The sequence below is a fragment of the Pipistrellus hanaki genome, assembly GCF_964339955.1.
Source record: "Pipistrellus hanaki genome assembly, chromosome: 8".
Taxonomy (NCBI): Eukaryota; Metazoa; Chordata; class Mammalia; order Chiroptera; family Vespertilionidae; genus Pipistrellus; species Pipistrellus hanaki.
This window is the reverse complement of record NC_140510.1, coordinates 60769309-60796848: the sequence shown is the minus strand read 5'-3', so window position 1 is coordinate 60796848 and position 27540 is coordinate 60769309. Positions and strand designations below refer to the sequence as shown.

The window sequence follows — 27540 nt, the reverse complement described above, 5'->3', positions numbered from 1 at the left end:
CATTTCTACTGCTCCCCAAAGCCCAGGGATTTTCTCAGCAAACGCATGCAGGTCTTTAAGTCAGGACCTAATGATCCCATTTTTCATGGAATACCTTTTCTCCTTGAAAGAAGGACTCACAGGCAAACTAGGCTTCTTCAGAATTGGCCATTCAGCAGATACTTTCTCTCAAATGAACCGAGTAAGACTGCCACTTCAAGGAAAATAACCATTAGTCTTTGTTGTCAGAGATAACATTTGAGCTTTAAAAGCCTTAAGGGAGAAATTAGAATTTTGGAAAATGTTTATCTTTCATTATGAGCTTGACAAACCCCCAACTTTAAGATGATTTTGATGAGATTAGTGGTGATATTAATCATAATGTGATTTTGGGGGGTTATTGTATAATGAAAGGTAACATTTCGAAACTCTGTATAAGTCCATTACTTTCCAAATGACCAATCTGTGACGTTATAAAAACCATTCATTGGTAGAAAATCCAAAATGCAGAACAGACCAATGGATTTTAATGTACCAGAGTACAAGAGATCATTGATATGCTTTCAGATTCCACATACAATTAACCTTTATGAATCTGCCATGTGTCCAGTTCTGGAGAATTTTCAAGATACTCAGTTATCTGCAAAGGCTATTAAAACACTTCTCTTTCCAACTGAGAATCTGTATGAGGTTCAATTTTCTTCCTATACTTCAACGAAAACAACACTTCACAATAGATCACATATAAAGCAAATGTAAAAATCCCGCTCTCTTCTTTGGAGCCAGATATTAAAGAGATTTATAAAAATGAAAAAATGTAAATTATTTTTTGCTTTGGAAAATATAGTTACTTTTCAAAAAGAAGGTGTAATTTTTTATAACATGTGATGGGTCTATTAATTAAAATAAATAATAAATATTTAATACCTTAGTTTTAAATTAATGTAATAAATATCAGTAGATGGAGCCCAATAAGCAAGAGTTATTTGGGGACCTTAATGACTTTGTAAAATGCAAGGATGTTCTGAGTCCAAAAACTCATAAAAACACTGGGCTAAGTGAAGCCAAACATAATTGTAAATAAAAGTGCAAACACCATATCCACTGGAGGAGTCTTCACATGAGTCTGTGGCTCACCAGCAGAGAATGGAGGCCAACATTCAGAGACTGAGGCACAAGGTTGGCCAGCAGAGAGCTATTCTGAAAGGGAGGAGAGATCTCCAATACCAGGAGGGAACCTGGACACTACCTGTCATTAAGACACATTTGTCCCATGTTGGTGTTTCTGTCCAGTTGGGGGGAAGTTTTGCTGCACAATCCCCTAACACATCACAGGTCATTCTAAATTACCTAACTCTCCCTCACTGGCAGGATAAGCTGCAAAAGCAGGCTGATTCTTAAGAAGCTCAAAGGATGTCACGAAGGAAAAGACAAATACTGTCATCAACCTAAAGCTCCAATCTGTCAGACTTCAGGGAGACAAATTAGTCCATTTGTACTTTTTATCATTACTATTTGCACTTTAAAGCCATATTTGAGGTAACTGTCAAAAACAGAAGTCCATGCTGGGGACCATTTAAATGGATTCTTTCCCCCTGAAAAATGTGAAATACCTCAAATGGGCACTGACTAGATATTTAATTAGAGGAAGGCTGTGGAAGTTGATGATGTTTCAGGAGATTTGGGCATAATTGGTTCCAATTATTCTGACGTACTTCCTCTTGAAACAAGAGGGAAAGGATTGGCAACGCTGCTTAAGGTGGTCCTCAGTGATGACTACAGCATTCTGGGTCACACTGTCTGTGAAAGCCTCAGAACAGAGACTATTTTCCATCTTATTATTTATCAACCATATTTAACTACCATATAACTCAAATTACATATCAAATTAAATATCTAACTCAATACCCAGAGAACTGGTTTCCCATCATATTTTTGTTTTTTTGTTTGTTTTGTTCATTCGGTTCATAAGCACTTTTTCAGCATCATCCATGCGGAAAGCACATGCTATTTGTTACAGTGGATGCTGAAGGAAGCAGGCACAGATCACCAAGAAACTTACCTACCGGAGATGCCCCTGGGAAGCCCAGTGATCCCACATCTGAGTTGAACCTGTCTCAGGGCTCATAGGACACATCTGCAACTCTTTCCCACAGCCCAGCCTGCATCACCATGATTTACTGGTCCAGCGCCCTGCCCCCACAACCTTCCAACTCTGTCTCAAAGGCCAAGTCATCTCTGACCAAATGTGTATCTCCAGAGCCTCAGCCAGTATCAGGCATGTGACAGGCAATAACTCTGCAGTGAGGTGAGTACATGTAACAATGGGTGTAAAGAAATACAAGCATACATCAATACTCATGTGTCTCATAAGAAAAATAAAATGCAATGGGGTTTTAGATAAGTGAGTCAGCACTGAGGGATTAGGGACAGCTTCCGGAAGCAAGAGAGTTTGAGCTGTGCCTGAAGTATAGTTAGGAAGGTGGGAGGGCAGGGGCAGAGAGTGAGGGTAGGGTGGTGTGGCAACTAAGGATTCCAGATGGAGGAAACAGCATGTGCAAAACTATGGAAATCTAGGGAGGAATGAGGTGTGAGTGGGGGCGGGGGGGGGGGGAGGAGGGAGGAGACACACGCCTACAGAGGTTGTGGGAGGAGGTCGGGTTGGAAGCTGGAAAGGGTGCTCATGCACACAGCTTAGGCATGCTCCTCTCTCTGCTCTGGGAATGAAATAGAAAATAAACAAACCTCAGAAATGAGAATTTACTTCGAGCCTTAACAAAGACGTACATGCTTTTGAAACAAGAACAAGGATAAGTAGAGGGGCAGGATAGTATCACCTGCCCGGGCCATGTGGGCTGGAGAATGAGGACAGTGAATGTTAACAAGAGATGAATAAAAAACAACTTCAGGGCAGTGATCTATTTCTCATAAACCAAACCCAAGCAGAAGAACTCGGCCATAGGAAGACTAGGACTTTTTAGAACTTGAGCCTTTGACTTCTAAGAGGAGGGAGGGAGGTAACAGAAGTTTGGGAATCTTCAAGAGTCCAAACATACTAGTGCTTTTCCCATGTGCAGGCCAACTCCTGGAGACAGAATTAAGATATGGGGAATTATCAATGGCTCCCAGCAATGATGTCAGTTCAATTCTCTCTCAAAACACAATCTGAATAGTCAGCTCTAATATCTGATCCAAATTGCCTGCGAATGATGGATTCCTAAGCTACAGCTAGAGAGATTTCTAAGGAACCTTTTAAGAATGGGGGCCTGACCCCACTTATCTATTAATTTAAATCAGAGCCAACAAATAGGACAGTTTGGGGATATGTATTGAAGCATTATATCATTTATCAGCAGTTGTCTTTTGTTTTATTAATTCCATGTGACCTTGAATTTATTAACAGTTAAATCCCTGAATAAAATTATGTTTCATATTTGTGTTATGAAATCAGCAAGAATGGAAAGATGATAAGCACTATTCCTAAGACCTCTATTTTCAGAATTATAGTCCACAACCTGCTTTTGCATCAGAATCACCACTATCTAACAAAAGGCATCATAATCTGAGTGAGGGGTCTGGAATATGACTTTTTGTCAAGAGGCTCAGGCAAATCTTAGGCAAAGTAAATTTTAAAACTACTCCTTTAATTTTGTGGGCAAGGAATGCAATTGAGTAGAAAGGGTACAACAATGAATTGGAGAGAAAATTCTGTGAAGGTTTTATATAATATTTCAACTTGGCTGGGCCATGGTGCCTAGATATTTGGTCAAACATTATTCTGGATGTTTCTATAAGGGTGTTTTTGGATGACATTTACATTTAAATCAGTGAACTTTGAGTAAAGCAGATTGAACTACATAATGAGGGTGGGCCTCATCCAATCAGTTGAAGGCCTGGATAGAACAAAAGGCTGATCTCCCCAAAGCAAGAAGGAATTCTCCCAGCAGTCTTTGGACTTTATCTGCAACATCAGCTCTTTCTTATCCACCAGTATACTGCCTTTGGAGTTGAAATGAAATTTTTTCCTGAGTCTTCAACCCACTAGCCTCTCCCCAATCAAATTTTGAACTCACTGAGATTCCACAATGAGTGGATCCAGAATGAGCCAATTCCTTAAAATAAATCATAAATATATTTCCTATTGCTTCTGTTTCTCTAAAAATCTTGACAAATACACATCTCTTGCACCTGGGAGACAGGATTCATGGAAGCTAATTGAATCTAAAGAAGACTTAAGGCCCACACCAGCAAAGAGGTCTTTATGACTATCTGACACACCTTTCAGATAATTAAAGAATCATCAAATAGCAGCAGCCAACCTTGGTGACAAGATTCAAAGAGAAGCAGTGGCCAACAGTCCAAACATTTTATAAGGAAAAGAAAACATCAGTCAACTGTTACAACAAAAGGAGTTTTTTTAAAAGGTAGCTTCCTACTGTGCTATAGTAAAAATTTTAAAAGACCTTCTCAGGATGGGGCCATATCTAAGAAGAGCAAGCTTAAACTTTTATTGCAAATCTCCCATCAACTCAGAACTGTGAAGTATCCTCAAGACAAAGTATACCTGACAGAAAAAAAAATGAGCCCCATTACCAAATGAGAGTAGTGTGGTAATAACCGAATTGCTTTTATTTTTATGGATGATCCAATAAAAAGTTACAAAAATGATTAGCAACAGTAAAAAATTAAACTACCATATAGTTCTTTCTATTTTGCACTGAGCTTAAGGTTAGACCATAAAACTTCTAAGTTTTAAAAAGAGTAAGAAGAAATAAACTTGACGATAACAGTCTTGTCAGTCAATGACTAGTAAATTATGCAACAATCATAAGAAGCCAAAGGAACTCAAGTAGACACAAAAAGGGTGAGCCTCCTTTGTATCTCCACTCCTGCCAATGGTAGTTCAACTCCCCCCATCTTTTTATGAACTATAGAACTGGCTTCCAGATTGTTCTCTCCAAGAGGACGAAGTGGGGCTATGAATGGACATGGTAATTTCAGCCTAATCGTTTGCTTACAGTCACCAGGATGATTATAATGGCTCAGATTAGATGACAGCCATGATTTCCTTAAATCCACTGAAGGTGCATGTGAGCTTTGACTAAATCAACAACAGCAGAGGCTCCATACTCTAGAAGCCACATGGTGGACGTGGTGGACGTGGGAGGTGGCAGCAGAGGGAGGAGGTGTCATCTCAGGGAGAGGTAAACAGCTATTCAAAGGAGCTGGTGCCCACAATGAACGTATTTCCTCTATAGCGATCTGCTAAAATTAGCATGAATTCCTCACTCAGGCATTTGAGTCATTTTTATTTTCCAGTTTTCCAAGTTACCTGCCAGGTGCTAACCACTTCCACAACCTTTTCAATGAGTCAGTGCTAAAGCACCAGGCACAGCTTCTAAGCAGGAGCATTCATGCCAAAGAGACCCAGGTGGGGCCGCAAGCTGCCAACATGATGCCTCAGGATAACACGGTGAGTACTTTATGAATGAAAAGTTTACCCAGAAGTGTCATCCATCATAAGAGAAAGCTCACAAGGAATCTCAACCTCTTTGCCAGTCCTAAATTCTGAGAACAGCCCTCTGTTCCTTGCTTAAGACATTGCTCTTTTGTTGATATGAGCATTTTGAGGGCTAATCAGGCCCCAAGATCATTCACTGGGGATGATAAAAATTTGGGGAAGACCCGTGTGTCCCTCTTTGCAGCCTCACTGGGGAGCTCTGACATTCTACCATGGTTTTCATATCTTTTCTCAAGTTACTGTACTCTAGTTTGACTGTCACAGAACATTAGTGTCCTTCCTTTTTCCCCCATAAAGTAAGTTGATGAATGAAGCTTCCTATCAAGAAAGAGAAGCTTTGGGTCCAAGTTGGCTGAGACAGAAGGAAACGGACCCACAGGGGAGGCTCGTTCAGTAAAGGAAATCTCACGCTTTGCCTCCTGGCTTTCCCCCAGGCTCTCTCCCCTCCCCCAGGGATTTCGTTTTTGACTTTGGTTTATGTCTGTGTTCCTCTCCTAAGATTAAGAAGAAATTATTATTCCCACTGCTTTCTTGGGTTCTGAAAGCATTCTGCCCCCTCCAGGAGATATCTTACAGGGGGGAAAAAAATGGTATGTTTGAGTCATTGCATTACACCTAAAATACATCAAAATCACGGGTTTTCTAAGATGGCATGAGCAATGTCTTCCAACATCCCTTTTTTCAGTTATCCTATTCCTTCCACTTACCCAAGTTCCCACCACTATTACTGAAGGTGCTGGCATTACCACAAGGAGGTGTCACCAAAGAAAATTGACCAGTGCTACCCTTAAAATTGGTCTAAAACAACTCACCCTCTTTTTCTATGGAGGGAACTTTACTTAACATGAACTCCAATGTAAATACATGTAGAACTGGGGAGAGGGAAATGGAGGCAAGGATGCCAGAGCAGTGAGTGTTAAAAGTAGTGGATGTGTCCTTGTGGAACAGGCTCCCTTGTAAGGGTTAGGGTCTCTCACTCCTGGCACTCAGGTGGCGCCTGGGGTCCATCTGCCATTGCCTTAAGAAAGCCTTAGGCTGATGGCAATTGGACTCAGTGGCTGCTCTGGTCCTTTCCTGGTCTGACTCCTTTACCTCATCACTAACCAGAAAATGAGAAGAAATTGTACTCAGCCCCTGGCACCCAACCCTTGACCCCTGCCCCTGGGACCTGAGCTATGGGGAACAAGATTCCGGTCCCCCACAGTGTTGACGATGCTGGTCCACAAATGTCAAAAAATGCCAGCCTTCAGGTCCCTGCCTCTTCTCCGTTCCTTCTCTTACTTTCACTTCTGTAAACTGTCATTAGTATGAGGGAAATGCAAAGTCTAAGGAGGAAATTCTGTAATAATTGGGAAATAAATGACTCTATGCTTACCTTTCCCTCCTTCCATTTCTCTTGCTTCTGCTACCAGATATGATGACAACTTCTTCTCATAGAAAAGTCTGGTTCATACCAAAGCAAGAAGGGCTAGCACTGCACAAACTCATTGTAATTACTTTAGAAATCATATGGAGATTTATATATCTGTGTGTTGCATACTGGCATATAATTGAAACCAGAAATGTGGGAGGCTCTTTAAAATACATTTATATCAATATATGTTTTCCAGGCTACCAGTGTCCCCTTACCTCTGCTGGCTTCGTGGTGCAGGCCCCTTTTCCTGAGCACTCCAGGTCACGTGCACGGCTCTCGGGTGGAGCACAGGTGCTGGTCTTCACCACCAGGGTCAAGCGCAAAGCCGCGATGGATTTAGAAACAGAATCATTCACAAAGCCTGAAAGGAAATGGGACAAGAGGAAATGTGAATTTTACCAACATTCTTTCTTTTTTACCTAAGTCTCTGAATTTAGTTTAGGCAGCATTCAATTCTGGCCATGAAGATGAAATGGGTTAAGTTAGGCAAAAGAATAAAGCACACACAGTAGCCTCAGGCCTTTCAGACAGCCACTCCCTCATGAGGAAAAACCAAGGCCAATGAAAAGGAGCGGCTGTCACTTCAGTCATCCCTTAGACCCCATTCCTTAGACCCTGTTGCTCTGCTCCTGCCCTCGCTCTTGGAGACCACTCTTTCTCTCAAGTCCATCCCTGCTCTAGCATGTGAGACTTCAACTTCCCTGATTTAAACCCATTTTCCCAGGAAGCCACCTGCCTACATCTCCCAACTCTCCTGCCTCCTGGTTACCTGGGGTAGTCACAGCACTAAATATACCCCCATTCCCAGCCTGCCTGGGCAGACTCTGTGCCTTCACAGGCAGACATGCAATACAGGTTGGTATTCTATGTTGGGTTTATCAGTGAATATTTTTCTTGATCACCAATCTAGCTACACAATATCAATTTAACTTTCGTGGCTTTAATCAACTAATAATACAGGACCAATGGTAGTTGAATATTTGCAGTATCATTGATGCATCATATTTATCATTCCATGATCTTTGTCTAGTATGGCTAATTATAAATAGTAAGTAGAAATAAATAGGAAGTAAATATAGTCTCCAATTGGAAGAAAGAAAGAAATCCTGTATTTTGTATCAATGTTATAATTATTTTACTGAGAATGTCTTTTTTTCTAATAAGAATATTCACTTATTTATATTTAATTTTAAATTTCAAAATAAATCACTTATAATTAACACCTCCATTATCCATGAGAAGACTCCTGGGTTACCCATAAATAGTGCTCAAGACCAAGTGGTGAAAATGATTCTAGACAGTCATGCCTCTCTGAGCCCCAAAGTTCTCATGTGTTAAGTAAGGATAATAGCCCCAAATTAGGGTGGCTATAGAACTTATGATCAAAAGTGGGGCTCTTCTCAGATCAAAATAGGGTGCTTTTGTGATTACAATTGAACACAGGCATGAGGTGAGGACAGTCTCCTGCTCCTCATGTCCTGAGGAATAGCCAGACATCAGGAATCTGCAAAGTGCAGTCTTACATTAACGCAAGAGAGCGTTTTAACAGGCAGAAGACGGGTGCGAAACAGAGCAGAAGATTGAATCCAACTCACAGGTGTCCAGGTTATGATGGGAAATGAATGCAAGTCACAGTAGAGTGGGGACATGCCTCAACTCCTCATTTGGAATTAGGAGGCCAGTGTCTCTTGTAAAGACTGGTGCTGCAGGCCTGACTCGGGGTGACATTTTACATCCACAGAGACTAGCTGCTTTCTTCTGAAGGTTTCCTATTGAGGACTTTATGGCAAACCGGCTTTAGGGCAGAAGGAACAGGATGGTTCAGGCAAAGGCAGCTCCTCAGTAGAGCTTTCTACTTCCTCCATCAGGGCCTGGCACCGGATAGACACCTCACATCTCTTCCCAGCCACCTTCACATGCGCTGCTTGCCCCAACTCTGTGAACGTTTCCATGAAGCCCCCTTTGGCCTACTCCCTTTTCTTCCATCTCCTCGCTCAGATCACAACTTATTCATGAACTTCTCCTCAATATCCCAGCCCCCTCTCATCTCAACTCATCCATCTCAAGTACATACTATCACATACATGTCCCTAATTAGTTTATGTTTTGGGTGGTTTCTTGTTATACCACCTTTACCAAATCTTTCTGATGGCTAGGGACAAGTCAGAGAGGTGGCAAGCAGGAAGTCAGGATATGGGTATATACAGGGTATCCCAAAAACATGAGTGCACACTTTAACAGAACAATTGATGTTTCTTTCTTTTTTTAAAATTTTAATTTGTATGCATTTTATTTTTATTTTCATTTTTTATTAAGGTATTATATGTGTACATATCTTTTTCAGCTAGAGTAAGTGTTGAACAAAAGAAATTCATGCTATTAGAAGCTTGAAAATGCAGTTGAAGTACTAAGGCTGACTTAATAATTATTCAAAATGTGTATACATTTTTGGGACACGGGATATACCCAAAATTTTATACACATTTTAACAACTGATAACTCATTTAATTTTCACACCTTTTCAGGTTTAACTGGTTAGAAATAATGGGTGAAGCCAGACTAGGCTTGAACAAAGGAAATTTATTCATTAGACTTTTTTATGGGGATACATGAAAGATAAAGTTTATGGTATAAAACCAGCAACAGTTGACTAATTGAAGGTGCACAAATACTGAACAAAATGATTCTTGATGTTTTCTATTTCATTGCTTCATGTTATCAGCAGTGCCTGGACCTGAACGGACATCAGTTTGAAAACAGGCATTGACAAAAAAAAAATTATCCATGTCTACAGATTCTTTTAAATTTTGAAAATGAACTGCATGTTAATAAATACTGACTTTAAAATTATTCAAAGTATGTATACATTATTGGGGGACACTCTATATATGACAGAGCAGCAAAGGTAATTCCTGAAGATGAGTTTCCAGAATGTCTTGTCATCCAACATGGAAGAACAGCAATTATTTGAATGAATGCAAAGATCCAAGTTTTCTAAGGAAATGTGTGCTTATCAATTTGTGATTAGCCTTGATAAGGATACAGATCCTGGTACAGTATTGGGATGCTTTCAGAGTTCTTATTAAAAAAGACATTTTTACAGATAAAATAATAGAGGTCAATCAGGTACCAGTAATTATAAAGGTGTTTTTCATACCCTTGCTATGTTCTCTACTTTTGCATTATGATTGAAATCTATCAATACATCATCTCTCTACTTTCTAAGCATTTAGACCACATAATGCTTTGTAATTCTGCTGAAGAGATCTCCCTTCAAAGGTTATTTTAAAAATTGTATTCAACTATTAAATGCACTTAGCTGGTAGAAATTCAAATGAATGCACAGCTAAAAATATACATGGTATAGTTTTTCTAGATAATTTGCTTCAATTATCTCAATGACCATTTACTGAGCTCCCATCTACAAACCAGGGGCCATATTATAAATGTTAAGGTTACAAAGATGAGTCACCCCTGGTTTCTGCCACACCAGCGTTCAGCCCAGAGTAGTGGGCCTTTGACTGTTTTGAAAGCAGAAGCTACATAATTTTACAGGGGCTTTTTCCAAGCACATGTTTCCGAGCTCCAACACAAATGATTCAGAATCAATAATCTGGGGTGGGCTCCTGGCAGGCATGTTTTTTGAAAAAAGACTTCCTAAATAATTCTGACACATGCTTCCAGTTAAGAACCACTGGTCTGGCAGAAAAGCTAATCTAAATCATGCAAGTAATAGTATTATTAAGGTATCAACCACTCTGAATCTGAGGCACCTAGGTGAGCCTCTGAAAGCACATTTTATGCATCTATTTCTGAAAGTTCTGCCAACTCTGATTATTTTGACTGAATTGATATTCCCTCTTCTTCACAGGTCTCAGAAGTTCTTGGCCACAGCTCTGCTAAAGGTTTCTATATTAGCTTTATTTGCTTAATACGACTGTGAGTATTTTGGCCCTAAAGTTCCTTAGTAAATGATTAAAGAAATCAATCTTTGCGACAGTGTGTCACACACTCCTATGTAATTCCTAATTATGTCGCCTAATCTCCCAAAGTGAGTCAACAGGATAAGCATGCTATTTTGGGCAATCTACTGCTCCCATGATGAGATCAGCACCGGGCGGCTCCTTCCAGGTCAGAGTATAATTTCAGTAAGTTGTTTGCACCTCTCTCTGACCATGTCTAAGGGAAAAGGCTTGGACTTCCTCGTCGTGAAAAGTAATACTGTCCAATTTAACTTTCACCAACCTGCAGCTAGGGGAAGGAGTCAAGTAGCCCCTGGGAAATGCCTCATGCCAAAATCAGGAGCTGTGTCCTTTACAAAGGGACGGTGGAAAGAATCAGAGTGAAAAAGAATTCATCTTTTACAAAAGAAGTTCTCTGAGGCTGGATTCATGGTCATTTGAGAGTTGTTGAAAGTCAGTGTGATTTTTTTTTTGTTGGGGGGAGGGGCACACAGTACTCATACTGATGGACACTTCTAACACACTTATAAGAAATGAAAAGCAAATGGTCATTATTTCTTTCTTCCTTAATGATGTGATAGCAATATGCACAATGTAATTCCTGACCCAGGACTGGACAGAAAAGCTTCCTCACCCTCCACTGGAGTCTCTGAGGATGACACTCCTGTTCTGTCTGCAGAGACATTTTAGAGTGGGCTTTGGCAACACCTGCATTTTCTATAGTCTTTTCAAAATCCAAGGCACTGACATAACACAGGCTTTTGAACTTGCTCCAATTAAGGCCTGATTTAAGTTAAAAACAAGAAGGGAAATAAAAGAAGGAGATTTATAAAAGGAAGGAGATGAAAGAGGAAGGAGAGAAAGAGAGGAAGAAAGACTAGGCCAAGAAAAGGAAAAAGAAAACAAAATCACAGGTTAGGAACTGCATGAGACAAAGGAAAGGAAACATTCACACAGAAAACAATTGAAGCAGAAATGGAGAAAAGAAAATGATGGCTATCCATCAAATGTTTCAGGGACTCTTTCACCTTTTATCAAAGGGACATTTTATCTTCTCATTTTCTGGGTCTTATATTCTTCATTGCAAACACAACAAATGTAAAATTAGAGTTCTTTGAAAGTCATTATGAATACACATTTGGTTAAATCATAATTGTGCACAGTTAAAGTCTATAATTCTGATTATGAGACTGATATTCTGAGGCACCCTAAATGGAGAGACTATGCATTCCATGTGGTGAGGTGGGGAAAAGTATATGGATGGACGGAGAGTTGACCTCACTCATACAACATTCAGCTATTGTTTATTGAGTTCCCAAGCAGGAGGCAGGTTTTAGGTTGAACACTGTAAGCTGAGAAAGCCCCAAGGAAAGAGCTGAGGAGGTCAGCGTGTCAGATGGATGAGGACATCAGTGTGTCAGTGGCCAACATCTTGATGAGGATACAGAGGCAGGAGAGACCTGATCACCAAACCTTAGTAAAGATTTGGATTCCATGCCAAGTGCAATGGAAATCTACTGAAGGGTTTTAAACAAGGGGATAACACATGATTTATGCTTTCTTAAAGATCAAATTTTGGAACAATAACCAAGAAGATTTTTGTATATGGGATAGGAAAGAAAGGAAGAAATCATACATAGATAGAGTATAAACAACTTTGTGGGTGGTGGTGGTAGGCATGTGAATCAAAATTTCCATTGTGAACATATTAAATTTGAGACACTGATGAGACCTCTCCTGAAATGGAGCAGTCAAGTTGGTGGGCAGATGTAGGACAGGTGTAGTTATAAAGGTTAGGGCTGACACTTTCAATATGGGTCTCATCTAAATATAGAGATATTAAATCAATGGGACAGGGAGAGAGAATTTAGGGAAAGGAGGGGGCGGCGGGGGGGGGGAACAAGGCCCAGAAACAAGCTTTACCGGCCAACATAAACTTAGTTTTGCATGGTTATCAGCCCTTACAGAATCATACTAGAAAAAATAGCTACAGTAGAAATGCCTATATGATTTTTCCATTGTGGGATTGATAAGGAAAGATAAGACTCTGAATCATGAAGAACACAAGTGGGAGATGGGGGCCCATGCAAAGAAAAAGTCTCCAAACCTCTACACAGTTCAGCTTGAACTTCAGAAGGAAAGAAATGGGGAAGAATGGAGGAGGGAAGATACGGGTTGGGAGACCCCTTCTACTTGCTACACAACTGGGTGATTTCCCTAACGAGTTTTAAACCTGTAATGAAGGCAAACTTTCTCCAAAGTTTATCCAGGAATCCGTTAACACTCTGAAGTAACTGATGATGAGGACAAATAAAAGTTGGGTTTCCTTCTCCCTCCTCTCAGTCCTTCTCTCCTCTGCGGACCCCCTCCCCTAACTCACACACAAAGACTCTGCCTGGTCCACACCCAGCACTGTGCTCATTAACACAGTAATAAAATGTTCTGCCATCATTACAGTCCTTTTAAAACAGTGACTTGGCCAAACTCACTTCCCTTGGGGCCAATGAGAAGCTGAGAGCCCCAGAGGGGTCCAGTCATTATCCCTGGAATGCAGTGGTGTGGTCAAGCATCAGTTAGAGCAGAGATGGCTGGCTCCAGGCCATTAACTGTTGATTTTACCACTTGTCTTCTTTAATATTAACACTAAAGAGTCTTAAATGGACTTTGTCGTTACTACCTCATTGGGATTCATAGCAAATGAGATTTGCATTTCTCACCTCAGTGGTTTGGCTAAAGACCATTTTCTTTCCTGTTAAAGGGAAAGCATACATGCAAAATAAAAATTCTGGCTGTAAATACTTGAGCAGTAGGTGTTGGAAAGACTGCCTAGTCTTCCTACTAGGACTGGCAAGTCATCTGGCACAAACTTATAACCTATAAAAACTGTCCATAGTTGGGACAGTCCCATGGCTGGCACGAGATAGGCATGAGAAGTGTGAAATAGCACAGATTCCATCTCCCAGTGGTAGGCACACCCCCCGCCAATGCCCACTCTTTAGAAGGTAGGATGGAGGTTAGTGCGAAGTTTAATAAGGCAGTCAGATCCCTATGGATTTGTGATTCAATACTTGTGGTTTCGGGAACAAAACCTGATAAATAAATCATCTTTTGACAATGCCAAGCCAGAGACAGACAACACACACACACACACACACACACACACACACACACACACACACAGAAATAACCTTGAGGCAGGGAGCAAGCCTGAATGTAGACCAAATACAGGGCAACATGATATAAAACGAGGCTTACTAATGCACCCCCACTTTGTAAAGAACGCAGCTATCCCCACAGTGCACATATGCAGAATGCTGGCAGATCAGGAGTTAAGGAGAAAAATTAAATGAGCACTAAAAACACTGTCACTACACCCTGTACTAATGGAATGATACCTCATTTGCTGAAGAACGTGCCTGGCCACACCAACCCTCCAGGATCTCATTCAGAGTCTTTTTACTTTTCTTAACAAATCTTACTTTAAACTTCCATGTAAAGGCTGGATTTTGTTGTTGTTGCTTGCTTGCTTTTAAGTTATGATGCTTAAGGTAGTAAGTTGCTTTTTGCAAAATTTTCTCATACAGAATACCTCATTTCCTGGGGTGTTTGGAGTAAGGTATGGTCAATGATGCTTTTGAATAGAAAGACACAATGGCACATCACAGCAACAGTGCAGATACCTCTGTCAATGTCACTCAGTTAAGTCATCAGGTAGGTTAGGCCTAGCCAAGTGTCTGAAAAGTACTACACGATCAGTACAGGTCAGCTTTGAATAACATGGATTTCAGCTGCATGGATCCATTTACATACACATATTTTTCTTTTTTTTAATTTATTTTATTGATTTTTCTTACAGAGAGGAAGGTAGAGGGATAGAGAGCTAGAAACATCAATGAGAGAGAAACATCGACCAGCTGCCTCTTGCACACCCCTACCGGGGATGTGCCCACAACCAATGTACATGCCCTTGACCAGAATCGAACCTGGGACCTTTCAGTCCGCAGACCGACACTCTACCACTGAGCCAAACCGGTTTCGGCCATACAGATATTTTTCAATAAATAGACAGCTGGCCCTTGGTATCCCTGGGCTTCACATCCATAGTTGGGACTCTCTGGATGTGGAAGGCTGACTGTATGCTTTTTTATATGCTTTTTTATATAAGGGACTTGAACTTTTTGTATTTTTATCTCCATAAGGGTTCCTGGAACTAATCCTCCATGAATACTGAGAAACAACTGAAGTTTTAGGAGAGTCAAAAGTTATACAGATTTTTGACTACATGGAATCAGCACCCATACCCCTCACATTGGTCATGGGTCAACTATAATATCATTTTCTCTTAAAAAGAAAAAAAAAAAAAGGAAATTGTAAAGACTGGTAAAATATTCTAGAAGAAATACACTGAGTGGCCAGATTATTATGATCTCTGAACACATAATAATCTGGCCACTTGGCCACTCAGCATATATATACATAATTATAATAATAATTATTATTATTAGAGGCTTGGTACATGAATTCATGCATTGGTGGGGTCTGGCCAGCCTGGTCAGGGGGAGGGGATATGGGCGGTTGGCCAGCCTGCCTTCTGGTTAAACTCCTGGTTGAGGGGACAATTTGCATATTAGGATATACACTTAGTAGCCAGATTATTATGCATTTAGAGATCATACTCAGTGTATAATCCACTTGCCTAAATATAGATTGATTTTTTTTTCCTCAACAAATCTTGCTGTCAGATATAATAGCACCTAAAAACTACTTTTCACCTTTAGCATCTCAGCATCTTCCTCTGTCTATTCACCCTGCAGAGAAACTGCAAAGTCTATATCAAAACAGAGGCTTAAAATGTATTTAAAATTTAGACTGAGAGTTCTTATGCTGACATTCTGTACATTTCCAAAAGAAGTATCTATTCCCATAGTAAAGGGTTGCTAGCACAGCGTGCAGTACTTTTGTTTAATTTTATTATTTTATTTTTCGATTGCAGTTTATATTCACTATTATTTTGTATTAGGGAATAATGTATGGCATCAGGTGGGTACAAGAAATATCAGAAGAACATTTCGTAAAATATATGATTGTCTAGTCACTCTGCTGTACATCTAAAGCTAATATTTATTTCATTTTTTTTTTCAAGGTGTTCACTCTACAACACGGCTTCTCCATTAACATTAGACTAAATTACTGACTCTAAGTAAGATTTGAGTATTTGAATGTGGAGTAATTGCTAGTTGGTATCTATTCTTCCCATATCCCTTAATAATAATAGAATTGGGAGTTTTTGCTGGGAATGGTGCTACCAGTGAAAGAGCACGCCTCTTCTCAGGGCCTCAGTGCCAGGACGAGTGGCACTTTGAACATTTAAGAAGACAAAGCATGAACCCCCATAGGCACACACACACTGGCTCACATGCCACAGTGAATGGTGACAGCCAAGGCAGCCTGCCTGAATCTGGAGACTGAATCTATGTGTGGAGGACGTGGAGCTGCCCACTCCATCCTGGAGAGCTCCCTCGAGACTGTAACATGAGACATAAATTAACCTGGAACTTGTTTGAGGTCTCTCTATGGTGCAGCTTACACTGCACACTAACAACACAGGCCTGCAGAAGATTCATATAACACTCCTCCTCCTATGCCACATCCCCCTCTGACACCTGACTCGAATGAATCATCATTTAGTTACTGCTTAGAGTCCCAAAATCACGAAATACTAACTTCATCATTTCCCCTCTCCTTTCTCTTTCCTTAAGGACATAAACACTCCTTTAATAGCAGCCATCATCACCATAATCATTATCATCATCACCCCATTATCATAACCCCTATCATCACCACCATCATCATGATTAACATTATCATCAGCCCACCACTACAACCATCACTCCCATCCTAATTGCCACTATCATCATCATCATCATCATCATCATCATCATCAACATCAGCACCTCCATCTTCACCATCACTGTTATCATCACCACCACAAATATTATCTGATTATCATAACCCCTGTCATCACCACCATCATCACCCCACCATCACCATCACTCTCATCCTATCACCACTATCATCATCACTACTATATCATCCTCATCAGCAGCCCCATCATCACCATCACCCTCATCATCACCATCACCGCCATCAACATCATCATGATCACCATCATCTCCACCGTCATCACCATCATTATCATCACTAACATCAATATAAAAAACCAACACCTTTTTAAAGTGGATCATAACTGGATCTTACACTGGTGTTGGTCTTAGGAAAAGGCTCTGGAAGTACATCCATCCCCTGAGGAAAATGCAGTGCTGGTATATAAGCAAGGAGGTCAGTTAGAGGGCCCTCTAACTCAGCCCCTCTCCTATCTAGCCTCCGAAATGGAATTTAAAAAAAATTATTGCTACTCTTAAAAATGATTGCTAGAATTTAAAAATAATGTTCGAACAGTGTGATGATTGTCAGAAGGGGTTGGGTAGAAGTAAAGGAGAACACAGGGGTGATAAAAGGTGAGAGAAGGAGACAACTTAGGGTGGTGAGCACGCAATACAGTGTACAGACAATGTGGAATTGTGTAGCTGAAACCTGTATAATTTTGTTAACTAGTGTCACCATAATAAATTTATAAGAGGTTATAAATAATGTCCAAATAAAATTACACCATGCATTTATAATAGTATAACTCTTATTATCTGCCACTTTGAACAATTCATGCCTAAGTTATAAAATATGTATGTGTGTGAATAAATGAGGTATAATGACAATTCATACAATTAAAAGACATATTTAAAACATATAACAAGCAGTTAATTCAAGAGGCACTGGTCAATATAATGCAATATCATGGGCTTAGTTGGTATAAAAATATTAGAATTATAAAATCCCTTTTTTAAATAAAACTTACAAGTAGGCCTGTCAAATCTCTCTATATGTCCATTTCTGACCTTAGGTAATCTCCATTTAGATTTAGAAAAAAAAGAAGCCCTTTCTCATTGCTTATGAAAACTCCATCCTAATTGGACAAACAGTATTTTTTTAATGCCAGTTCTTATTTGTAGAACGTGAAAATTAATTTGCTCTTTCCTTTGAAATTTTGTTGGCTATTAGTGGAAATTCTTCATTTGTTTAATCTCATTTTCAATGTCTGTCACCTTTTCATAATCAGTTGGAATTGTATCACTTGATCTTCCATTAGTACATTTTCAATTCATCAAGTACTAGTCAATCAATTGCTAAATTCCTGTAGACCTCAAATACAACTGCCCACCTCTTCCAGTTCTTACTACCCAATGAATGCATCCTGATTAATGGCATTACTATGAATGCAAAATAATTCATCATTTCTCTGTGTTGATGTGAGGGTAATGGGAGATTATAAACACACAGCTAATTGGGCCATGGATGACTTTATAAACATCAGGCAGTCAGAGAATTGGGTCTTCCGATGAGCTAACGTGAAAAGCTGTTGATTAACGTGTTTACCTTCCTGGCTGTTGCAAGCAAGTAGTAGAGTCAGAGATACGGGAGGGGAGTGGACTGACAGTTATCAGGGAAAGGGGGAGTGGTGGATGCGGGAAGAGACTGAACATAAACTGTGCACCTATGGATGAGGACAATGGGGGGGTGGAAAGGGGAAGAAATGAGGAACCTTTGTAATAATATGAACAATAAAGATTGATTTAAATTTTAAAAAAAGCAGTGTAAATATGATTTGTCAACTGCCTTTGTTCTGTGACATCTCTTTGTTTCAAAATCACATATTTAAGTGGCCACTGACAAGACTGTCTGGTAACTTCAAGGTCATGTGAAAGACGGTTGCCTGAATTTACAAGTGTTTGTTGAGGTTTCTAATTTGAGAGGCATGTGCTTCTTCAATTATGCATTAACACCGTTCTTCTTCAGAGCAGGTATTTACTGCACTAAAAATAGAAGCAGCCAATGCACTGCAACGAATCCCCAGGGGTGCGCCATGATTGGAGAGAGAACAATTGGGAGGTATGGCAAGGCAGAATGCAATTCAGCCTGATTGGTCAGGCTATTTCTGGCTCATATTAGCATTCTCATCACTAGCACTGTCATATCCTGGGCCTCCATCATCAAGATGCTCAGGGACATCCTTACCTATCTGCTCCACTTTCTGGAGCTTCAAATAGTCCCCACCACTCAGCCCCTCTCAGATCTGGCTCATAATGCCGAGGATTGGCAGTGAATCAGAATCACCTACAGTTTATATCATAAACTGCTACATAAGGTCTAACCTGACCCAGTGAATATGAATCTCTGAGGGTGTGACCACAAACACCGGTGGGGGTTCGCCAATGCCCTAGGTGTCTGGCAGCCAGGCAGAGAAGCAGTTATAAGGATAACTTCTTTTCTGCCAAGTTAAAATGCATGTTTCTGAAGGGACCTGACATAGGAGGAATATGTTTATCAGTTCCTTCCCCTCAATAGCTCCCTCTTGCCAACAGAATCTAAATGTGGCCTCCACAGCCAGGCAAGGCTGGCCCAGGTTATTTCCTCCCCACCTCACACACACACCTCCACCTCTCTCACCCTGGTTTTAGTTCCTCCAATATTATGACATTGTGTACTCTGTCTAACCACAGGGCCTTTGCACATGCAGTTCTAGCCTTCTGCCTGCAAGGGTTTCCCTATTCCCTAGTTAATATCTCAGCCTAATCATCTTTCTTCAAGATAGTGATCTCCCCTGCCCCAAGGATATGTCAGGTTTTTATTATCAACTGCATCACAGCACAGTGTGCTTATCACAGTTGTAGTTTTATATTTATTTGTAGAATTATTTATTACCTGTCAACCCACTAAAATGTAAGACTCATGAGGGCAACGATTTTGTTTCATTTTATTGCTCTATTATCAGCACCAAGCAGAAGCCTGGCTCAGAGTAGATGCTCAATAATTTTTTATTTTTATTTTTTGGTGGGGGGAGGAAAACAAGTGACATGCATGTGGTACCAGCAAATATCAGGGAACAGGAAGGACAAGGTAGCAAAGAGAAACAAGGAACCCATAAAAGAAAGCTGGTGGTGACAGCAACCGATTTCCTTGGCCTTGCTCAAGCTAACAGCCTCAGTGGAGCAGCTTTAACCTCAGCCAGGAGCTGCCCTGAGCAAAGACACCCAAACCAATTTCAGTAGCAAGCCTCATCATAAACCATGCCCTTCCCCGGGCCACGAACACCACCACCAATGCTGCTTCCGGGGCTTATCAAGAAAGAATGAATTACAGATTGTCCCTGTTCCCAATCTGTTCCCTCCCCAAATTAAATTCTTTAATTCAGTTGACTGTCAGCTCAGTGGGGTGAGAGGGTTAACTTTATCTGACCAAGACAGATTTCATTTATGCTCCAGCCTATACGAAAGTCCTGGGACCGCTATCTGATCATGGATTCTTTCTGTAATAGTCAATGTAGCAAATTAAAAATTCTATCTGACTCTCTTGCAACCTTTATGGTCCAAAATCCTGATGTGACGTTGCTTGAACAGGATGCCTTACTACAGAAAATCTAACGGGAATCTCTGTGTGTGAGGCAGAAGTCCAAAACCAAAACTAAATGAACCTTTGTTCACACTGAAACAAAGAAAAAATGATCAACCACTTCAAGTGCTCTCCGTCTTCCCAGCTTCCATTTCTAGTGCTCACTGCAGGCCACTGCCTTGGTCCAAGGGCTGCTTCCCCCCCAGGGAGGGTCCTGGCTCCCCAGGATGAAATGCAAACGTTGGAATCAAGCTTGTTTGTAAAAGCCAATCAAACTTTATATTTGAAATTAACTGCTTTTTAAAATACAACTGTCACATTATTACAAAATTAATTTGTGAATTTGCACATTGTTTTTTATTTATGAACTAGTGGCCCAGTGCATAGATTCGTGCTCATTGAAAGAAAATTAATTAGAAGAAATTGCTATCCACCCTTTCTCTATAATGGAAGTGTCAGAGATAAAAGAAAATTAGTAAAATGTATATGAAAATAATATATAAATTGATTAGTAAACAATAACAACATGATATAACAACAACAAAGACATGACATAAAAAACATGATATAAAAACAACATTGATAAAAGCAATAACTGATAAATTGATTAAACTTATTCTAATACTGAGGATGACAAATCAATTCTTGGAATCAGAACAACCTCTCCTCTGCAGATCCTGTTAATACTTCAGCTTCGATAACATTAGGTCACAATCTTCTGATAATAAATCTAGTACCATTACAAAGACCCCATTTACTATTAAGATTTCTCAGTAGCATGATGATTGCACCTACTTTCAATTCAATTTATGAGACCACATTTTCAAAGGAGTAATACTTTTCAGAAATTCTATGAGAAAATTTTGCTTTTTGGCATCATTCGTTGAATCTATTACTATTTGATAATTACACTGTCATCTCTGAGTCTTAATGCAATATCTGTTCCCCAACTTTTGTCACCATGTGGGAAAAGAATAGGATACGTCATTGCATCTAATGTAGGAAACAGGAGATGGTGACAGTGGAAGAATTTGCCAAAGTGCCATGCACATAGACTCTTGAAGAGGAGATAAGATTGACAAGACTTTAAGGCATAATAGGATTGATTTATCTCACTCTTCTTCATGTTCCCTCAAAAAGATGAATAAATATTTCAAGAGTTTTAATTCATTATTTGGCTACTAGACTGTATTTATTTGAATGTGACTTCATGAACAAGACAGTCATGGGACATGATTTATCTGAGTTACATAATGAGTACGTCCTGTCTGCCTGAAGGTGGAAAACTCTCAAAGCCAGGACTTTTGACCTTTTACTTCTTTGTGTTTCTAGTACTTAGCCTGTATGTACTGGTGGCCTAAACAGAGTCATTAATCAAAAAGTGTTTATTGATAATAAATAGGGATGCAGAGAGATGAACAGATGACGGAGAGCTTATTTTATTAACAGGGTAGCATTCCAGAGGCTGTCATTTGTTATTAGTGATGTAACCAAACAGTCTTTGTCAGTGTACTTATTTAAGGATATTTCCATTTGTCTACCAAGCAAAAATCACTTTTGCAGGTCAAACTTACAATTACAGCATTAAAACAGGACAGCCAGGAGTGTCCCTGGTTAAGGAAGCATGTGAACACCAAAAATATCCTGGCATTCAAACCCCAAATGTCAGAGAAAGCATCAGACAGGAGAAGGCAAGAGAGTCTTTTTGAAATGCAATCCTAATTATTTATATTCTTCACCCGAAACCACAATTTCTTCCTGCTGACATGCCCTACTTTGGTCCAGTTACTTGCTGCTTTGATTTTTTTTACCCAAAATCTCAACTACCAAGACCTTATGTCAAAATCAAATGATTATCTCTAAAGTCTCCCTGATAGGTTACCAAAATATTTGTCCATTCTGGAAAATCCTTTGTCCCATCCTCCTGGAATATATCTGACCCCATAAAAAGTCTCTGATAGACGCAACTTAAATATCAACCTTCAGAATATTGAAGTGGGGAAGCAAAAGGACCTATGAGAAGGAGAGGTCATTTCTAGAACACAGATGTTCTTTGCAGAACATTAAGTAGGAGAAATGTCACTAGAGAATGACCAATCTTGGGGACCTTGAGAACTGCATTCGCTGTCCATATGCTACCCCCTCTCACCATTTTACAAAATGCAATGATATAATAAACCATTCTATTCACCATGATTCTAGTTTATTTATTTATTTATTTATTTTTTTTTTTTTTTTTTTTTTTTTTTTTTTTTTTTTTTACAGAGAGGAAGAGAGAGAGGGATAGAGAGTTAGAAACGTCAATGAGAATCATAGATCAGCTGCCTCTTGCACACCCCCTACTGGGGATGTGCCCGCAACCAAGGTACATGCCCTTGACTGGAATCGAACCCAGGATCTTTCAGTCCACAGGCCGATGCTCTATCCATTGAGCCAAACCGGTTTCAGCTCACCATGATTCTAAATGCTATAGTGTGATGCAACCACTTTAGGTATCTTTTGTTTAAAGGGACTTGAACTGTCCTTTTTCTGGAGACTGTTAATCACAGTCTTGAGGGACTCCCTACAAGTTTCAGGTTGTTAGGTTGCTAAGAAGTCTCTGTAAATTTCCAGTTGAATTTGGTTAACAGCACCTAGCATAAAGTCCACGGAAGGGAAGCAATGTGCATTGTCAAATAAACAGGTTGTCATGGGTGAAAACTGGAATAAAGTTAAGAACAATTTGAAAATTTGTATCAAATTTGTCATTAAAATATATGAACCTTTTGATTCAGTAAATTCTACACCTAGGGATTTAACCCAAATGAATCATCATTATAGATACAAAGATAAGATTATAATAATGTTTGAAATTCTGTCTAAAGAGGCAAAAAAAAAAAAGAAAGGATCTAATTGTTTAACAACAGCATATTGAATATAGTATATTGATTCAATGGAACATTACACAATTGTTGAGAAGAGTACTATGGGTTTATATTTATTAATCAAAAGAATGTAAGTGACACATTAAATGAAAAATGTAAATAACTAGACAGAGCACAAATGTGTTCTTCTTTTAAGAAAAAAAAGTATATTATTTATATTATCTACATTAAAGAGCATTTTTTTATTTTTAAAAAGAGCGCAAATTTTAAAATTACCTCTAGTAAGAGAAAACCATAGTTCCCTTCCGGGGTTTATGTATTTAGCCCTGAGGATCAATCAACTCTCTTTCTCTCCTCTATTTCATTCTCCTTCCTTACCTCCCCTCCCTCTCCTTTCCTCTGCCCCACCCTTGGAAAGAAGAAAGAGAAGAGATGCTATTGAGGAGCAAAAGTTTGGCTATAAAAAGCAATTAAATAAATTATTTATTTTCTTAGTTGAAATCTGTAGTGAAAAGCTTTCAGCACACTGGCAATGCTCTGGGAATGTTGATTCTAAATTAAAAGCAGCAGGAAAAGTTTTAAAGAAATATTCCAATGAAATTCTGTAGATAAGATGGGTTGAAATTCACTAGTATTAGTTAAGTAATAAGGTATTTCTTTCCAGAGTTAACAATATACCCATGCAGTGTGGCTCAGTGGTTGAGCATTGACCCATTAACCAGGAAGTCACAGTTTGTTTCCAGTCAGGGTATATGCCCAGATTTTGGGCTCGATCCCCAGTAGGGGTGTGCAGGAGGCAGCTGGTTGATGATTCTCTTTCATCATTGATGTTTCTATCTGTCTCTCTCTCTTCCTCTCCCTTCCTCTTTCTGAAATCAATAAGAACATATTTAAAAAAAAAACACAGTTAACAATAAATTATTTTAAATATCAAAATAATTTTCTTTATTTCATTTTTACATATCGATCTATAAGCAAAATGTGCCATCTTTATTTTTTAAATAAAGGGCAGAGATGAAGAGAAAAAGAAAATGAGGCAGAATGGGGAGGGAGAGAGGAGAACTTATAATTATAAAGACATACCTGGAGTTTGCTTCTCGAAACCAAGCAAACCCCTCCAACCAATGAATCGGGCACAATTTCTGGGAGAACTGCCTGCCACCTTTTCGTTCTCTTAAATTATGAAGCTGGTGCCCAAATCTATAGAAGCACTTTAGTAACTTACATATATGGATGCCGACTAATTTTACTCTAAAGGGGTTGTCCTTTACTTCTAAAGAACTAATCGACAAATACTATTGATTATTTGTTCCTAGGATTTGCACAAATTATGGTGTGTGAAAGAATGAACTGAGCAGCTTGTAAAAGATTTGCTGGATCTGATAGACCAGCAACCCGCCTTTCTACGAAGCCTAATTCCAAGGACTATCTTGAAGGGTAGGAGAAACATTTCATTCATCTTGGCTCACCTGCCCCAACTCCATCGCAGCCTGAGCCACCAACACTCAGTGAGACCCCGCTCAATTTAGACTGTCAACTATAGACTGTGTGTCTGTAATGGAATCCATCTTTCTTATCAATGCTTAATTTATCACCACAATTAATAGGAACCAATAAATAAGTGATGCTGACAATGACAATATTTAGAAAGACAGGAGCAAAATAGTGAAGTTCAAGGCAAACTAATTTTAAAATTCTAATATACATTACCATTAATAAAAGATCCCAAGAAGAATGATTCTGATTGCTAATAATATAGAAATGTGGTTTCAATTTAAGTAAAATTTAATTTAATAGAAATCTTCCTACAAGGGAAATGTGAGCTATAAGAATGTTATCTACATTATGCTGTTCAGGGCAGCCTTATCCTTCCTCTGCTTTTGTTCTCTCCCAACTATTACTTTTTATTTGAACATTTCCAAGTCTTGTTTCCTCTGTTGCAAGGAGTTCAATACCCATATTCAACTGTGGTTTTAAGATGATCAGCAAAGGTGAAATATTTGCATTTTTTGTTCAAGCTTAAGCTTTTGGCAAAGATGTTAATATTTCTATAGCTGGTAGCAATTCCAAACTTTCTTTGACTATTTTACCCCTGACCTCTGAGTAAGATATCTTAAAGGACAAAATGCAAAATGTAGCATTCCCAAAAGAATGATGAAAAGTTTCTTTCCTTTTTTTTGTCTTTTTTTTTTTAATTTGACCCTCTAAAATACTTTTAATGTAATAAAAGGGAAGAAAGTTTAAGTGTCACAGAGGTGGGTTGTGAAACTCTACAAAGAATTCTAAAGATTGACATTTGAAGCTGGCAATTTTCTTCACATGGCATTTACTGAGCAGGTAACCGTTACTTATGAACAGAATTTAATCAGTTGGGTAACTATCATGTGGCCACCATGGAACAAGGACCTGTGATATGGTCGCTTCTCTCAAATCTTTCAGTTTAATTAAAGTTGTAAAATCAGCACACCAAAAATAAATAAATAAATAAATAAATAAATAAATAAATAAAAGAGCATAGGGAACATTCAGATGCTAAGTTGTGAGATGCTGGCTGAAAATGGGTTATCAGGGAGAAGTGTAGCTTACACAGCTGGTAAAGCAAAGGTTTATAGAAGACTTGGAAGAAGGCGAAGGAGCCAGAGCTGGGGGAAATGATGCCAGCCATGCAGAGAAGAACAAACAGGAAACCTGCAGGGCCGAGGTTGGGTGAGCATCTAGGAAGGGTGACCAGCAATCCCGACCACCAAGTTCAGAGGCAGGGACAATGTGGCCCCGCTCCAGGATGGCGTCAGTATGCAAAAGCTGGCCGTGGTCCAAAGCAGAGGTCCTGGGGGTGTCATGAAGATAGATCCACACCAGCTCAGTCTTATTACCTCAAGAAAAGGAAACTCTTCCCTTCATTGTACCTGCGGAAGTACCGTCTTATTCTTCCCTGCTTCTTAAGAGAAGAAAATAAAGAGAATGCACTGCTTATAAACTATTTTGCATGACAAGAATCTTTTTAAACTAATAACTTAGAATCAAGGAAATTTCAAGTGCTTAGCAGCTCCCTGGAGGCACCCAATAGGCATGCACAGACTAGGGACGTCTCTAATCCAGGTAAGACAGATACAAAGGCCAAAACCGGTTTGGCTCAGTGGTAGAGCGTCAGTCTAAGGACTGAAAAGTCCCAGGTTCGATTCCGGTCAAGGGCATGTACCTTGGTTGCGGGCACATCCTCTGTAGGGGGTGTGCAAGAGGCAGCTGGTTGATCGATGTATCTCTCTCATCGACATTTCTAGCTCTCTATCCCTCTCTCCTCCTCTCTGTAAAAAAATCAACAAAATATATTTTTTTAAAAATTTAAAAATAATAATAAAAAATAAAAATAAATTAAAAAAAAAAAAAAGACAGATACAAAGACCTGGAAGTCACTGATTCCTGGAGAAGGTCAGTGGCTAATTTAGAAACTATGATCCTGAAGAAGTGATCCCAGGTTCTAAGGACGTCCTTGTGGGCTGTGTGTTACACCACTCACTCTTTCGATCTAAGGTATTAAGAGCCGTTTTAGTGGGTCTTAAGTGAAGCAATTGGTCTGGGCTACACATAAAAATGCACTTACTTTTATGATATAAATGAGACATAAAAGTGTACTAAAAACTATAAGAGAAAAAAATGGTACATGAAAGTAAGATAAAACAGTGGGTTGTGAGCAAGAGAACAGGACAAGGGAAGAGAAACAGACAGATACGAGCAGCTAGACCATGAAAAATTGAGGGAGAGAGGAACAGGCCGGATCACAGTAAAAACCATTTCAAAGAAGGGGAAAGAGATAAAATATCAGACTGAGGTAGCAACCAATACAGACCATAAAAGAGAAAAGTGTGAAGGAAAAGAGGAGCATTTCTGAACAAGTAGGTAGGTGGGCAGTGTGGGTAAAGCAGACATCCCCACTTGGGTTTGCTGATGGAATGGAGAACCAGCCATGAGAATGTTCTGGGGTCATCTGTATGTTTTTATAAAAACTTATAAGAGTTTAAGGATAGCTGAGAATCCATGTAAGGTGGCATCTTTGGCTGGCAATTTTCCTCAAAAACCACTCCAAATGCAGAGAGTTCACTGACGTGTTGAAGAGGAATCAATTTGGGGGTCAGAGGCATTGAAAGGATGGAGTGAGGCAGGGTGAGGGTCCAGGTTGGGATGGGACAGGCAGCAGGTGACAGAGCAGAGGTGCACCAGGTAGATGTGAGGGGAAATATGCCTAAGGGCAGGTGACAAGAGGAAATAAGATTTGGAGGACTCCAATGGAGCTTTCAC

At 39.5% G+C, this 27540-nt stretch overlaps 1 protein-coding gene across 1 annotated transcript in view; it reads right to left on the bottom strand.

Moving 5' to 3' along the window:
- The window catches only part of DNER (delta/notch like EGF repeat containing), a 214956-nt gene that overhangs the window by 95267 nt on the left and 92149 nt on the right, over positions 1-27540 (bottom strand). The window contains exon 5 of the mRNA XM_084891823.1: positions 7130-7275. Within this exon, the coding sequence (XP_084747949.1) occupies positions 7130-7275 (146 nt within the window). The remainder of the gene's footprint in view (positions 1-7129; positions 7276-27540) is intronic.